The 12,980-nt window shown below is 37.1% G+C and overlaps 2 protein-coding genes across 9 annotated transcripts; both read right to left on the bottom strand.

The window, feature by feature from the left end:
* Positions 1-531: 531 nt before the first annotated feature.
* LOC127508892 (rano class II histocompatibility antigen, A beta chain) lies at positions 532-2,758 on the bottom strand. 7 transcript variants are annotated; one of them, XR_007928963.1, is made up of 6 exons: positions 2,641-2,758; positions 1,773-2,048; positions 1,343-1,624; positions 889-1,021; positions 761-820; positions 532-652 (listed from the first exon to the last, which is right to left on the bottom strand). XR_007928963.1 is itself a non-coding variant. In XM_051887370.1 (6 exons), exons 1-4 carry the CDS (start codon positions 2,702-2,704, stop codon positions 891-893), a joined length of 753 nt encoding a protein of 250 aa, XP_051743330.1. In that variant the 5' UTR covers positions 2,705-2,758; the 3' UTR covers positions 532-652; positions 761-799; positions 889-890. The 7 variants fall into 7 exon arrangements, 6 of the variants coding, with proteins under 6 accessions (XP_051743330.1, XP_051743331.1, XP_051743328.1 ...); XM_051887370.1 differs by having other exon boundaries at positions 761-799; XM_051887371.1 differs by having other exon boundaries at positions 761-794.
* Positions 2,759-4,498: 1,740 nt separating this feature from the next.
* Positions 4,499-9,128, bottom strand: LOC127508898 (RLA class II histocompatibility antigen, DP alpha-1 chain-like). Of its 2 annotated transcripts, none has more exons than XM_051887389.1 (4): positions 8,927-9,128; positions 8,358-8,603; positions 7,825-8,106; positions 4,499-4,921 (listed from the first exon to the last, which is right to left on the bottom strand). In XM_051887389.1, exons 1-4 carry the CDS (start codon positions 8,982-8,984, stop codon positions 4,740-4,742), a joined length of 768 nt encoding a protein of 255 aa, XP_051743349.1. In that variant the 5' UTR covers positions 8,985-9,128; the 3' UTR covers positions 4,499-4,739. The 2 variants fall into 2 exon arrangements, with proteins under 2 accessions (XP_051743349.1, XP_051743348.1); XM_051887388.1 differs by lacking the exon at positions 4,499-4,921 and adding an exon at positions 5,830-6,389.
* Positions 9,129-12,980: the final 3,852 nt, after the last annotated feature.

The following is a 12,980-nucleotide window of genomic DNA, read 5'->3' as shown; positions in this document are numbered from 1 at the left end:
ACAATATTTGTAGAATATCTGCAAATATTGTGTAATACGTTGTGTAATTTTAAATGTAATTACAGAAATTAATTATGTTCACCCTTCCTTTACCCCTTAAGCCTACCCACACCACCACACTAAGCACTTTTCAATGTCAAAGACCGTTTTTATGAATATGAGCGTTGGTGTTGATTTTAGTATGCACACGCTTTATAAATGAGGCCCATGGTATCTTCTCAATTACCACCAAATTGGTATCTGCCAGACTGCCACTGCACAGAAAATGCACTTTATTAAACTCTTTACACAGCTATAAAATGAACTTTAAATGGGGATGTGAATTCCCAGAGCAAACAACTGTTAGTGGAAAGTGGAGAAAGAATAAGAAGTGGTGGAGCAGGAAGAGGAGGATGAGGAGGAGAGAAAGAGAGGAAGAAGAGATGGTGGAGTGGAGGAAACTGACGCAGTGGAAAGAGCAAGAGGAGAAAGATGAGATCATTCCATCAATCATTCACATCATTGCTGTCAATAAGATTAAAGATGCTGAAATATTTTCATCCTCATGTTTTATTGTGAAACATCAGTCGAAGCCTGTGTGTGATAGTTGTGTCATGAAGAGTGTGTGCTTGTGCTTCTCCATGATGAGGCTCCTTTCAGTCAGTATAAGCACCTGCAATTTGTGTGATTAATATTCATGTTACTGAAGCAGATTATTCAGGATGATTGGAACATAATGTTTGATCACACAGAAATACTGTAATTTTGTAATTTGTCATACCTGAGTAAAATGTAAATTAATGTGGTACCAGGATCTTCTCTATCAAAAAAAAAAGATTAACTGAAAAATATAATGCCATGACATTTATTGATCTATAACTGGAATAGGTTTATATGAGTGGCTCTCACCTCTACAGACCTGTTGATTTGATCTTGTAGTAAATGAATCCAGCAGCTGCTATGATGATTCCCAGCAGCAGCGCAGCAGATTCAATAGTGAATAACAGCTGAATATCCCACTCAAACTCAGGGGCCGGCGGGTCTGTGAGGGACAGGCATCGCTCGTTTACCACAATATTAAGTAAGGGATAATCCACGGCTAGCTGTGCATTATAAAGAACCACCTGACGTGAAGTGGAGTTCATTCAAATCATTTAATTAACATTGAGCCATGGATTATCCTGCTAATACCATGGTCATTTACCAGCATTGACAACTTAAAGCTGTTACTGATGTTTACAGTGCAGTATTTGACCGGAAGGGTAAAAATGACGGTTATTTTCATCAGTTTATATCTAGTATGACGCTATATTGGTGTGTCGTTTGCAAATGAAGGTGTGATATGACAGGTCTTGTCTCTTACTCCAGTCATAGATCATGGGTTTGGTGAAGCTGGCGTGCTCCACCATACAGGAGATCTTCTCTTCAGATCTGGGAGTGTATTCCAGCTCCGAGTGAATCTGGTAGTACCAGTCTCCGTTAGGCAGCTCCTCAGTGGAGGTCACTTCAGACGTCACCACCGCACCGTCCTTCAGCCAGGACACTTTGATTGGTTGAGGGTAGAAGTCGTACGCGCTGCACATGAGCAGAGCTGGATGTTTGCTGTCGCCCGGCATCACTAAACTGAGCTTCACCTTCGGCTGCACTGAACCAACAACAGCCACATCCTAAATCACATCTTACTGTGTGTATACTGTGATTACATCAAAGGTGCGACACACAATTTAAAAATGTTCATTTTATCAAATGATTTATTTTTAAAAGAAGTGTTCTGTGTGAGCCTTGTCACATACCTGTTTTATTGTAGATATCTGCTTCCATAAGTTTAGCATTAGGTTTGCAGAATACTTCAACTTGAGCCCTATATTGCTGTAACAACGATGGATCTTTGTTCCACATCTCTGCATTTTTCACTCCAAACTCTGTAAACCCCACAAATATCCCCACAGTGCTGTTGTATTTCACAAATGGATATTTATTGAAGTAAGAACCTTCAATGAACTCCATGTCACTGAGATCAGGAGAGCTGTAGATGCACTGTGACCACCGGTAGTAATAATATCCATTAGCTGAAAAATAAAGTCTTCATGAGGTTATTTCTACAACAATTCTGAAACATCACATCATGGCCATAATATTGAAATATCTATAGAGTTTGTACATAGTCGCAGGAACACATTTTATCAGGGGGGTGCTGGGGACGGGTTTTGGCATAGTTATCATGAGCATTGTAATGTTTAAAGCAGATGTCTTAATAAATGTCAGTAGACCGGGAAGGTTTTAAAACGAGTGGAACGAATCAGGCAGTGACTGCATTTGGCCATTGGATCAGAGCGCTGTCACTGATGCACATTCAACAACATATAAAAGTGAAATAATCTTTAGAGTAATTTTATGAACAAATGTGGAAAATTAAAAAAGTAGAATTTTTTTTTAAGCCATCTTAAATTCCAGTACAGTGAAACAGCTGTCGGTAGGGGGCGCTGCAGCACCCTGAGCTTGTACCTGCTTTCACTACCAGAAAACCATCATAACTAACAGTGTTTAAGAAAATGTTGCTGTTAAATCTTACCAACACTGTTAAACCCCAATATGTCCATCACTGCTTCTATAATAATTATAATTTCTTCGTCGTCTATTAGTAAAGGCCATTTATCTCACCTGCTCCAGTGAATACAGACAGCATCAGAATGTGATGAAAATTCAAGAGCTTTAACACAGACATTTTCACTCACTATCACAACTGAGAGCAGCAAACACACTGTTCATGTTAATGAGGTCAGTGTCTGAAACCACTGTCCAATCAGCTGCTCTTTCTTCACGTGTCAGGTGTTGCTAAGCAATATCCTGCTTTCTTTTTTTAAAATCACAGCTTAAAAAAGTAAATAATGATGCAGTAACAGATTAAACACAATGATCTTTTAACTTGTGTAACCTTAGCATCTCGCAAGAGATGAGAACTCAAAAAGGGCAACAACCACAGTGTGTTTCCTTGAAAATAATGTTTATTTAACAATATTCAGAAATAACCCAAAGGATAAGAGGAACTGGCAAAGAAACCAAATCAACAACAAAAGAAATAACACAATATCAAACCTACAGCCCACAGGGTCCACAGTTATATCACACGGCAAATACTCTGCCAATGAGTGCACACTCACACTCCATCGCCAATAAAACACAAATTCATTTCAACCTCCAACAACAATCACCAAATCAAACCAGTTCAGCTTGTTCCCCCACCCCAGAGTAAAGCATATAGTAAATACAAATGAGTATTTACTGTAGTTCATCGGTACACAATTGACAAAAACAACAAAAACAAAAGTCTCACAATGACTTTAATCACTTTGCCAGACTCAGTTCAACATTGAGATCATTCCCATTAAGCTACTGTTGCTTATAATCAAACATAAAAAGGTTCAAATATAAAACTTAAAAACTCAGTTCAAAGGTTTAATTAAAGGGTTAGCTCACCCAAAAGTGAAATTTTTGTCAGTAATTACCTCATGTCGTTCCACACCCGTAAGACCTCCGTTCATCTTCAGAACACAAATTAAGATATTTTTGATGAAATTAGAGTTTGTTTGTTTTTTATCTCCTATATAAAGCAACGAAATTACCACATTCAGGGTCCAGAAATATAGTAAAAACATTGTTAAAACAGTCATGTGACTACAGTGGTTCAACCTTAATGATATGAAGTGACGAGAATACTTTTTGTGCTCAAAAACAAAACAAAAATAACTTCACTGGGGCACCATAGATGGGGCATGCTTTATATTTTTAAAAATATAAAATATTAATATAAATATAAAAATATAAAATATAAATGTCATTATTTTCATATATGAAATTTGCGTAGGTGTTTGGAGGCTACTATGTCCTGTGAATTTTGAACTGGAACTCCCTCGCCCTTTGAAATTCACACCCTGGACTCAGTTCCCCCACATTTCCAGCCATGTGACAAACTTACCACATTTAGACCAACTTTATTTTGTATTATTTTATATTTGCGTCAATTATAAGTACCATTTTATCAAAATGGTAAGAAAATGTTATGGTAAAATTCCTCATATTTATTTTCAAGAATCCTGATGGTTTTAATAGGCATTATGAAAATGCTGTTAGTGCAGCTGGATTGTCTGGATTCTGTCTGTGTAGTTTCTTTGTATTTTGATTTCATTTTCCCTGTTCTTCTTTTTCCTTTGTTTTCTGCTCATGGTTTCTACAGTTTCTGATTTCTCACATACCAGTTTCTGTTCCAGTTATTTACTTCACACAGTTTTTAGTTCCTCTGTGTTTCTTTAACCGAAACCTTTTAATTAATTTCTACTCCATATGTCTATTTCAAAAGAAACTTGAACTGCTAAAATGACATTGAAATTATATCACGGTAAAATATTCTTCTGTATGTCCATTTCTCCTCAGTCCCTCTGTCTCTGCATTCATTATTTACAACAGCTTTTTCCAGGGAAAGTTGCATATATAAAGCAATACACAATCATTTCAGTAAAACTGCCATAAATATTTAGATATTTATTTGGAATATAAGAATTCAAGATTTTACAGTATATGCATGAACAGTGCTACATAGAAATTAGCAAGCAAAGATTTCATGAGGTGATTTCATCCAAGGTTCAACCAGATCTTTGCATTTATGTATCTATGGATCTTCAACACCAGCGGTGGTGTCCGGCGTCTCAAATGACACACAAATGCACTGTGTCATTGGATTCAAAATCCTCGAGAAACTGTCCTTATTGGTAGGTCCATTGCATGAAATGTTTTTCTTTTTTTGCCATATCTGTGTTGTCAGTCGCAGCTCCTTTAATAAAGAAAAAGATTCCCGTAGCCACTCCCAGCAGCGCCAGAGTGAATCCAGCTCCACAGAACAGGGCCGGACCCAGACTGGGCGGGCGAGCAGCCGTCTCTCGGACACCTGTTGATCGTTGTAAGGTGTGTGAATGTTATAACAGCTGCTCAGCAGATGCATTTTCAACACGATGTTTCATTGTAAAAAACTGGTGAGTGACTGTCAGTGCTGTAATACTGTTGTCATTTGTCACAGAAAGATGACTGTTCTTTTATACATACATCATTGGTTATCATGGAGATAACAACTGGGAATAACACAATTGACCCTTCACCGGGAGTTTGATTGACAAGCGATCTAACCAATCATAACGCAGAATCCGCCATTCTGTCCGACAAAGTAGTCAGAAGTTGGAAGATTAACCTCGGTGGACTTGAACTTGAAAAATGGTGTGTACTGATGTCTTTCCGCGTTTTAAACAACATTCCTTCTGATGTTCATTCATGTTTATTTGATGCTATAAATGAACTAGTAGGAAGAGATGATCGGTTTCTTACCATCAAAATGGTAAGAAAATGTTATGGTAAAATCCCTTATATTTATTTTCAAGAATCCTGATGGTTTTAATAGGCATTATGAAAATGCTGTTAGTGCAGCTGGATTGTCTGGATTCTGTCTGTGTAGTTTCTTTGTATTTTGATTTCATTTTCCCTGTTCTTCTTTTTCCTTAGTTTTCTGCTCATTGGTTTCTACAGTTTCTGATTTCTCAAATACCAGTTTCTGTTCCAGTTATTTACTTCACACTGTTTTTAGTTCCTCTGTTTAAAGGCCATCATGTTTCTTTAACAGAAACTTTTTAATTAATTTCTACTTCATATGTCTATTTAAAAAGAAACTTGAACTGCTAAAATGACATTGAAATTATATCACGGTAAAATATTCTTCTGTATGTCCATTTCTCCTCAGTCCCTCTGTCTCTGCATTCATTATTTACAACAGCTTTTTCCAGGGAAAGTTGCATATGCAAAGCAATGCATAATTTAAGTATTTATTTGGAATATAAGGAAAAAATGCATTCAAGATTGCAAGTTTTAAGAATACTTCATTTTCAACCACATTTAATTTTCTTTATTAACTGCTAGAGCAGCAAAAGTTACTTAGCGTGTATTTTTAATTATTAAGTCAAGCTTATGATTTGTTTAGATTACTTGATGAACTGTCAATGTAATGTATGAACAGTGCTACATAGAAATTAGCAAGCAAAGATTTCATGAGGTGATTTCATCCAAGGTTCAACCAGATCTTTGCATTTATGTATCTATGGATCTTCAACACCAGCGGTGGTGTCCGTCGTCTCAAATGACACACAAATGCACTGTATCATTGGATTCAAAATCCTCGAGAAACTGTCCTTATTGGTAGGTCCATTGCATGAAATGTTTTTCTTTTTTTGCCATATCTGTGTTGTCAGTCGCAGCTCCTTTAATAAAGAAAAAGATTCCCGTAGCCACTCCCAGCAGCGCCAGAGTGAATCCAGCTCCACAGAACAGGGCCGGACCCAGACTGGGCGGGCGAGCAGCCGTCTCTCGGACACCTGTTGATCATTGTAAGGTGTGTGAATGTTATAACAGCTGCTCAGCAGATGCATTTTCAACACGATGTTTCATTGTAAAAAACTGGTGAGTGACTGTCAGTGCTGTAATACTGTTGTCATTTGTCACAGAATGATGACTGATACGTACATAATTCATGTAGATAACAACTGGGAATAACACAATTGACCCTTCGCCGGGAGTTTGATTGACAAGCGATCTAACCAATCAACGCAGAATCTGCCATTCTGTCTGACAAAGTAGTCATTAGTTGGAAGATTAACCTCGGTGGACTTGACCTTGAAAAATGGTGTGTACTGACGTCTTTCCGCGTTTTAAACAACATTCCTTCTGATGTTCATTCATGTTTTTTGATGCTATAAATGATCTAGTAGGAAGTGATGATCAGTTCACGAGCCACTTGAGCTAAGGCGCTACAGCAATCTGTCACGACACAAAACGTTTTTAATTGTTCGAATTTCTTAAAAAATTAAACAGTTTGAAAGCTGGGACTTTGTTTAATATCATCAACAGACAAGACAGAGCAGGTCACTTATGTGTTGTCAGTAGCCACGTTTACATGTACAACACTTTTTTGTCATTCCGATTAAAATCATTCTGATTGAAAGATTCGGTGGAGTGTTTACATGAGACGTTATCTAATCCGATATGGTGTTTACATGCACCGGCGCTTTCAATCTGAATGACTTTGTGACATGCGCACATTAGCTTATGTCCTGTTTGCCGCCTTGTATTCCTGTCAACATGGAGTTCCGTTATTTCTTATGCGCGTGTGCTGCTCTGCAACAGTGTGAAATTGTAGCATATTACTGCTGGATGAGGAAAAGACGGGAACAGGAAGCTGACCTGTTTGGTGGCTGTGCATCTCTAAGGAGCATCTCAATACTGCCCCCCTCCTCCGTAAAGCAGAAGCGTGTGGATGAAGGTCCGTAGTAATGATTTAATGAGTTCCTTCAGTGAATTTAATAAATGTGTTGTTTCAGTTTTACTCCAGTTTAATTTTGCCGCCGACATTTTGCATTCTGACGACCCCTGACCGCTTGACGTGATGACGTAGACGCAAAGTAATCTGTTTAACGCATTTATATGGCAGAATTTTTATTTTGTTTGGTTTATAGAAAGGTTTATCCCACCTCTCTCAAACCGATTACAATTTCATTCGGTTTGGGCATTTTTATTCCGATTGAGGTGTTTATATGGAGCATTTTCATTCGGATCGGACTTTTAAACCTATTACAATGCTCCATGTAAACGTGGCTAGTGTCCTCTTTGCTCCGCGATGTATTTTTCACTGCGTGTGGCGTGACAACGCCATGGCTTGTCGGACAAAGCAACAGTAACTAAGGGGGGGCGGGTCTTTACAAAGGGTCAATTTACTGTAGTTTGATTTGATTTCTCTTTGAGAGTGGCTCTTACCCCATATTTTGGTCTGTGGTCCCTGGAGGGCTCTGTGGTTCACCGTACAGCCGTAAATGTCTCTCTCTTCAGGAATGATCTTCAGAGAGGAGAATATGTGGAAGGATCCATCGTTCCTCGGGCGGTACTGGCTCAGACTCACTCCTTCTGTCACAATGACATTGTTCTTGGTCCATGAGACGCTGACAGGTGGAGGAAAGAAGCCCGTCACATGACAGATGAGGGTGTTTTCAGCACCCAGCTGAACATAATCCTTCGGATAGATGAAGGTCTCAGGAGGGTCTGTGAACACGGAAAACTGTGTCAAACTTTGCAGGAGTAAATTTGACCTCATTCAAATAAAATTCAGTCATAGGAAAACAAATCAGATAAAGTTGTGAGACAAAATTCACTCTTGATGATACTGAATGCATAATATGGAGCTCATTTAATTTCTCTTTCCAAACTGATTAATGTCAATGTTAAGAAAAATAGTACAGGAAAACTTTAAATCTCATGCAAAACTGTAGTCATACTTGAAATTCACATCATACCCATTTCCTCTGCTGGGCTCTTGTAAGCTTTAATGCATACAGCTAAGTTTTGTCTGCATACTTCTTGATCTGCAACACTCGCCTCATAAAATCCTGGAAAGGTCATAGGATCTGCAAAATCAGGTAATGTAGTTACTCCCATCTTTTGAGTAAAGTCAGCATGCCATATCTCCTCTCCGTCAGTTCCATACATAGTCTCTTTTTCTGTATCAGAACATCCATTAATGGTGAAAAAGTTGTGTGTATCTGAAATGAAAGAAACATCAAAAAATAAATGAGAAATACCCAGAGAAATAAAGGATGAATTACATAGCAGATTTAACTATTAAAGGAATTTACACAAAACCTTATTTTTGTCACTGATTTAAAGCACCAGTAGTTTTTAAATGTGAAGATGTTCTATACAGCTGATTTTAACATCCAGTGTGCTAAATGACTACTTATAATCAACCATTGGTAGTCAACTAGTCATCGACTGCTTGAATGATCAGATAAACATATCACAGTGTAGTCATTCAACAACGTTACCAATCTGTGGAAGTATTTTAATATACAGAGCATGAACTTACATTGAGCATCAGTTGAGAGAAAAACAGTGAGGGTAAGAAAGGCCAGATACAGATCCATCTTTGTCAATGACAGTGGAACAAACAGAGAAACAAACTTTAAAGGCGATCACTGAGAATGGGCAGGAATCCCTCCCTGTCGATTTAGTTCCAGTTTCACAAGCACATCCTCCACTCAGAATTGGCGCTCGCTGTGACACTGCAGTATCTAGAAAAAAACAAAAAAGAAGTAGTTTTTCCTGTTTCAGCTCAGGCTACAGTCATATGACTCCTTCACTCAAAACTGTAGTTTAAGATTTGTGCTTTAGCCTGAATACACTGTCAGTCTACATGTGCAAATAAAAATGTTTCCAATGAAATTTTTTTTTCCTACAAAAAAGGACTGAGGACCTTATTCAGTGTTTAACTGCAGCATTAAATTGTCCGATGGAATTTTTTTTGTTTAATTGCAGCAAGGAGACCGATTGAGCAGCTGCAGGAAGGTACGAGTTCAAAGCTGATCAAAACATGAGAACTCTTTATTTTAAGCTTCAAGCTAATGCATTAGTGTAATGGCTTGCCCTGTCAGGCACTTTGACAGATGCATGTGCGTCCTCAGCGCAAAACGTTACGTACGGCTATATCCCTTTTTTTTTCAAGCATATTGAACATCAACAAAAAGTCAATCACAAAATTTTAAAGATTTACAAACAAGTTAAAGACAAAGGAAAGAGAGTGAACATAAATAAATGAATAAATAAATAAAATTCAAATAAAATGTAGGGGTGTAGGAAGTGTCTTTCTTTAAAGTTATAAAACCAAATTCTTCCAGTAAGGAGTACAGATACAATGCTTTGGGATTTTTCATCCCTCTCAGTGTTTCCAGATATACTCTAAATTCCTCTTTAAAAACCAATAGAGTTTTAAAAAATTTACATTTGTGTATGTAAAATTTCAACAAAAGCAACATATTATTTATTACATAAGATACCTTTTTATCCTTAGTTAACAAACCACATTTAACAGTTTCCCATGACATTGTCAATCTTGCAGGTATTTCTTGTTGCATCAAGTTGAATGCATCCTTCCAGAATGTGTTTACCAAATTACACAGAAAAAACAGATGTTCAACCGTTTCTAACTTGCATATTTGGCATAAGTTTGAGTTTCCTACATTAAATCTCATTCTTAAAAATTCTTTTGCAGGGTATATATGATTCATAATTTTGAAGTGCACCTCTTTACATTTAGGGTTGACAGGAAATGAAAGAAAATTGGTTCTAATTTCACTTATTTCTTCTCATAATGACGTAATATATAAGCTCTCTTTACAGGTCCTTGGAAACATTGATGTATTAAACAATTCCTCAAAAATTTGTTAGAACATTTATCACCAAAGCTTACATTTTCTATTGTAAGATATTGTAATACGGCTATATCCTTATCTGTAAACGTTACAAATTCACGTGAGCATTTCCATTTTGCATGAAGACTCGTCCTGACAGTCTGCGTTAAACTTCAAACTTTACTGAATGAGCGCCGGCGCGTGCACTCAGACGGAACGCGGGAGAATATTAATGTTCAGTGCAAAAATATTAATTTTTCTGAAATATCTGTTGTTTAAATTTAAATTTAGATTTAAAAATCAACATGTAACAACATGTTACAACAATCAACAATAAAAAAAAAAGGATTTGTATTTGATTAATCGACACAAAATAATCGTCCAACTAACCGATTATCAAAATAATCGTTAGTTGCGGCCCTATTTCACATTCTGTAGATAGCGTTACAATTACGAGCATCGTCAAAGAATTGTTACTCAGCGTTTCAGAGGGTTCCTGCTGAATTGTTGCAAGTAAGAATAAACAACAAAATGTGCCAGTCGACGCTGCAGAGGTCAATTTCCTGAGCTCTGAGGACAGTCAGCAAATCACAGAAATCACTCTCATTCATTGATGAAGGGACAACTATCTTCTTTATTGATGTCCCTCCTATTAAAGAGAAAGATACACAATTAAATCATGTTTATCACATAATATGCACAATTTAAAAATGTTTTTAAAAAATATTGATTTTGTCAGTATGAAATAAGAACAACATATTTTTCAAGGTAAATACTTGCGTGTTGGCATGAGAATATGTGCTTCAGGATCATCCAACACTGAACGTCTCAGAGCAATCCTCTTGTCCTGTGTGACCTCTGTTGAAGCCTGAATCTGCTCTTCTCTCAAACATTCTTAGTCTGGAACAGGCGGATAAGAGAAACAAGAGTAAAGTGTACGCCAAACTCTACATGTTAACATGATGAACAGCTTTCTGTTGTTTATGTCAATTAACTCTAATAATACTAAATATGTTAATTACGACCTTGAACCGATTAATTAGCAGAAGTTATTACTCCACCACATGCACGTGACGTCTTCAACGACCGTCCTGTATTGTTATATATATTGTTAGCTAAAGTGATTCAGACATCAAAGGTGCGATTGGTTTGGGAAACAGTCGTGACTAGTTAGTTTCTACAACGATGCATTGATTGTGCTGCGGTGGTTCAGCAGTGAGTTACATCGTTGTACGAGAAACGCACCCCAAAAAGAGCTTACCGCCTTTTTCTGTAATTAAGCAATTTGCCAATGACCACATGTCCTAAAAGACGAAACTGCCACATACCTGTCAACTAATGGGACATTACTTTCATTTCTTGAATTTGCAATGGCATGATCAGCAGCAATGTTAAATCGTTGTATTAAAGATACGATCTCTTCTGGAACTCATCTTTGTTCAACCTCGACCTGCTACTGGCGGAAACCGATTAACGTGCGCTTTTTGAACATTTATCTCTGATTGGTCCACACACTATTATATTTCCCCACCTGACCATACAGTAAAAACCACTAAATGTCAATGACATATATTAAAATGGTTAGTTTGATATTTTACAGAACATGTCCCAAACTGTAGACAGAAGACAAGGAGAGGAAAAAATAGCAATAGGAGTAATTTCTCAAGATGTAGGGTTTGTGTTAAACAAACAAACAAACAAACATGCATTTGACCAGCTTAAACAGCTCATGACCATTTAAACCAGCTCAAATCAGCTGCCAATGCTTCAAAACATACGTAACCAGCATATGCTGTGTTTTTTCAACAGGGCACTGCTCCAGGTGTGAGTTCACAGTGTGTGTGTGTGTGTGTGTGTGTGTGTGTTTTCAATACTCACTAATGTGTGTGCACTTTCTCAGAGTATTGGACATCATACTTGGCTACAAGGCATCAATATTAATTCTTTAGTGTGTTATGAGTTCACAAGCATATCAGCTAGTGTGTTCTTTTACATTTTGAAACCATTCTATCCACCTTATTCCTGACTAGCCTACTGTGTTTCGAATTATGGGTTGCACTTCCGGTTTGGGGAACTTCCATTTAAAAAGATTTAGTTTCAAATCATAAGGTTGCTCTACAAATTCAGTTTGACTGAATGAGCTGTCAATTTTTCTTTCATGTTTTATATTCAGACATCATGAGAATAACGTAACGCTTGGTATTTTAACGTAACCTGTTATAACAAGAATATCTATGGCAAGAGCTCTTTCCAGTCGCTGCTTTCTATCCTCGTGATTATTTTCTTTTGTCTCTTTGCATACCGCTGTAATAGTATGAAAAAGGACAACATATACTGCACATTTGTGGTCTGTTCTCCCGATATAATTTACGATATATCCCATTAATAATTCACTGGAATGCATGAAGAATCTCTTGTTTTTCTCCTCAAAGCCTCACGTCTCTTTCCAGGTTTGTTTTCACAGGTAAATACAATTTATTATCTGTAAAAATGACGGAAATCACTTTGAAATACTATCATGCAATGCTGAAGTTCATTAACGTGTTTTATTAAGGCAACGTATATTACATAATACAGATATCATATAGTTATATTTAACCCGTCCGTTATTGCTGTGGAAAGAATTGCACTTTTTCATGGTCTGTTGAAAGTACCTTGTTGATGCTTTTACACTTTTAAATGTCATTTTAATGTTTGTTGGTTGAAGGGTGAGTAGAATAATGTCATCTCATT

Source organism: Ctenopharyngodon idella, chromosome 3 (assembly GCF_019924925.1).
Source record: "Ctenopharyngodon idella isolate HZGC_01 chromosome 3, HZGC01, whole genome shotgun sequence".
NCBI classification, from domain to species: Eukaryota; Metazoa; Chordata; class Actinopteri; order Cypriniformes; family Xenocyprididae; genus Ctenopharyngodon; species Ctenopharyngodon idella.
The sequence above is the reverse complement of the archived record's forward strand: the minus strand, read 5'-3'. Positions and strand labels throughout refer to the sequence as shown.

Bases quoted from the DNA above. Each gene is read 5' to 3' on its own strand.
- LOC127508898 (XM_051887389.1), bottom strand. From the start codon at position 8,984: ATGGATCTGTATCTGGCCTTTCTTACCCTCACTGTTTTTCTCTCAACT. The intron at 8,604-8,926 runs GTAAGTTCATGC...CTTTCATTTCAG, and splicing joins TCTCTCAACTGATGCTCAAT to ATACACACAACTTTTTCACC. The intron at 4,922-7,824 runs GTAAGAGCCACT...AACGATCAACAG, and splicing joins ACCACAGACCAAAATATGGG to GTGTCCGAGAGACGGCTGCT.
- LOC127508892 (XM_051887367.1), bottom strand. From the start codon at position 2,704: ATGTCTGTGTTAAAGCTCTTGAATTTTCATCACATTCTGATGCTGTCT. The intron at 2,049-2,640 runs GTGAGATAAATG...TTTATTTTTCAG, and splicing joins GTCTGTATTCACTGGAGCAG to CTAATGGATATTATTACTAC. The intron at 795-898 runs GTCTGTAGAGGT...TTGATAGAGAAG, and splicing joins CTACAAGATCAAATCAACAG to ATCCTGGTACCACATTAATT.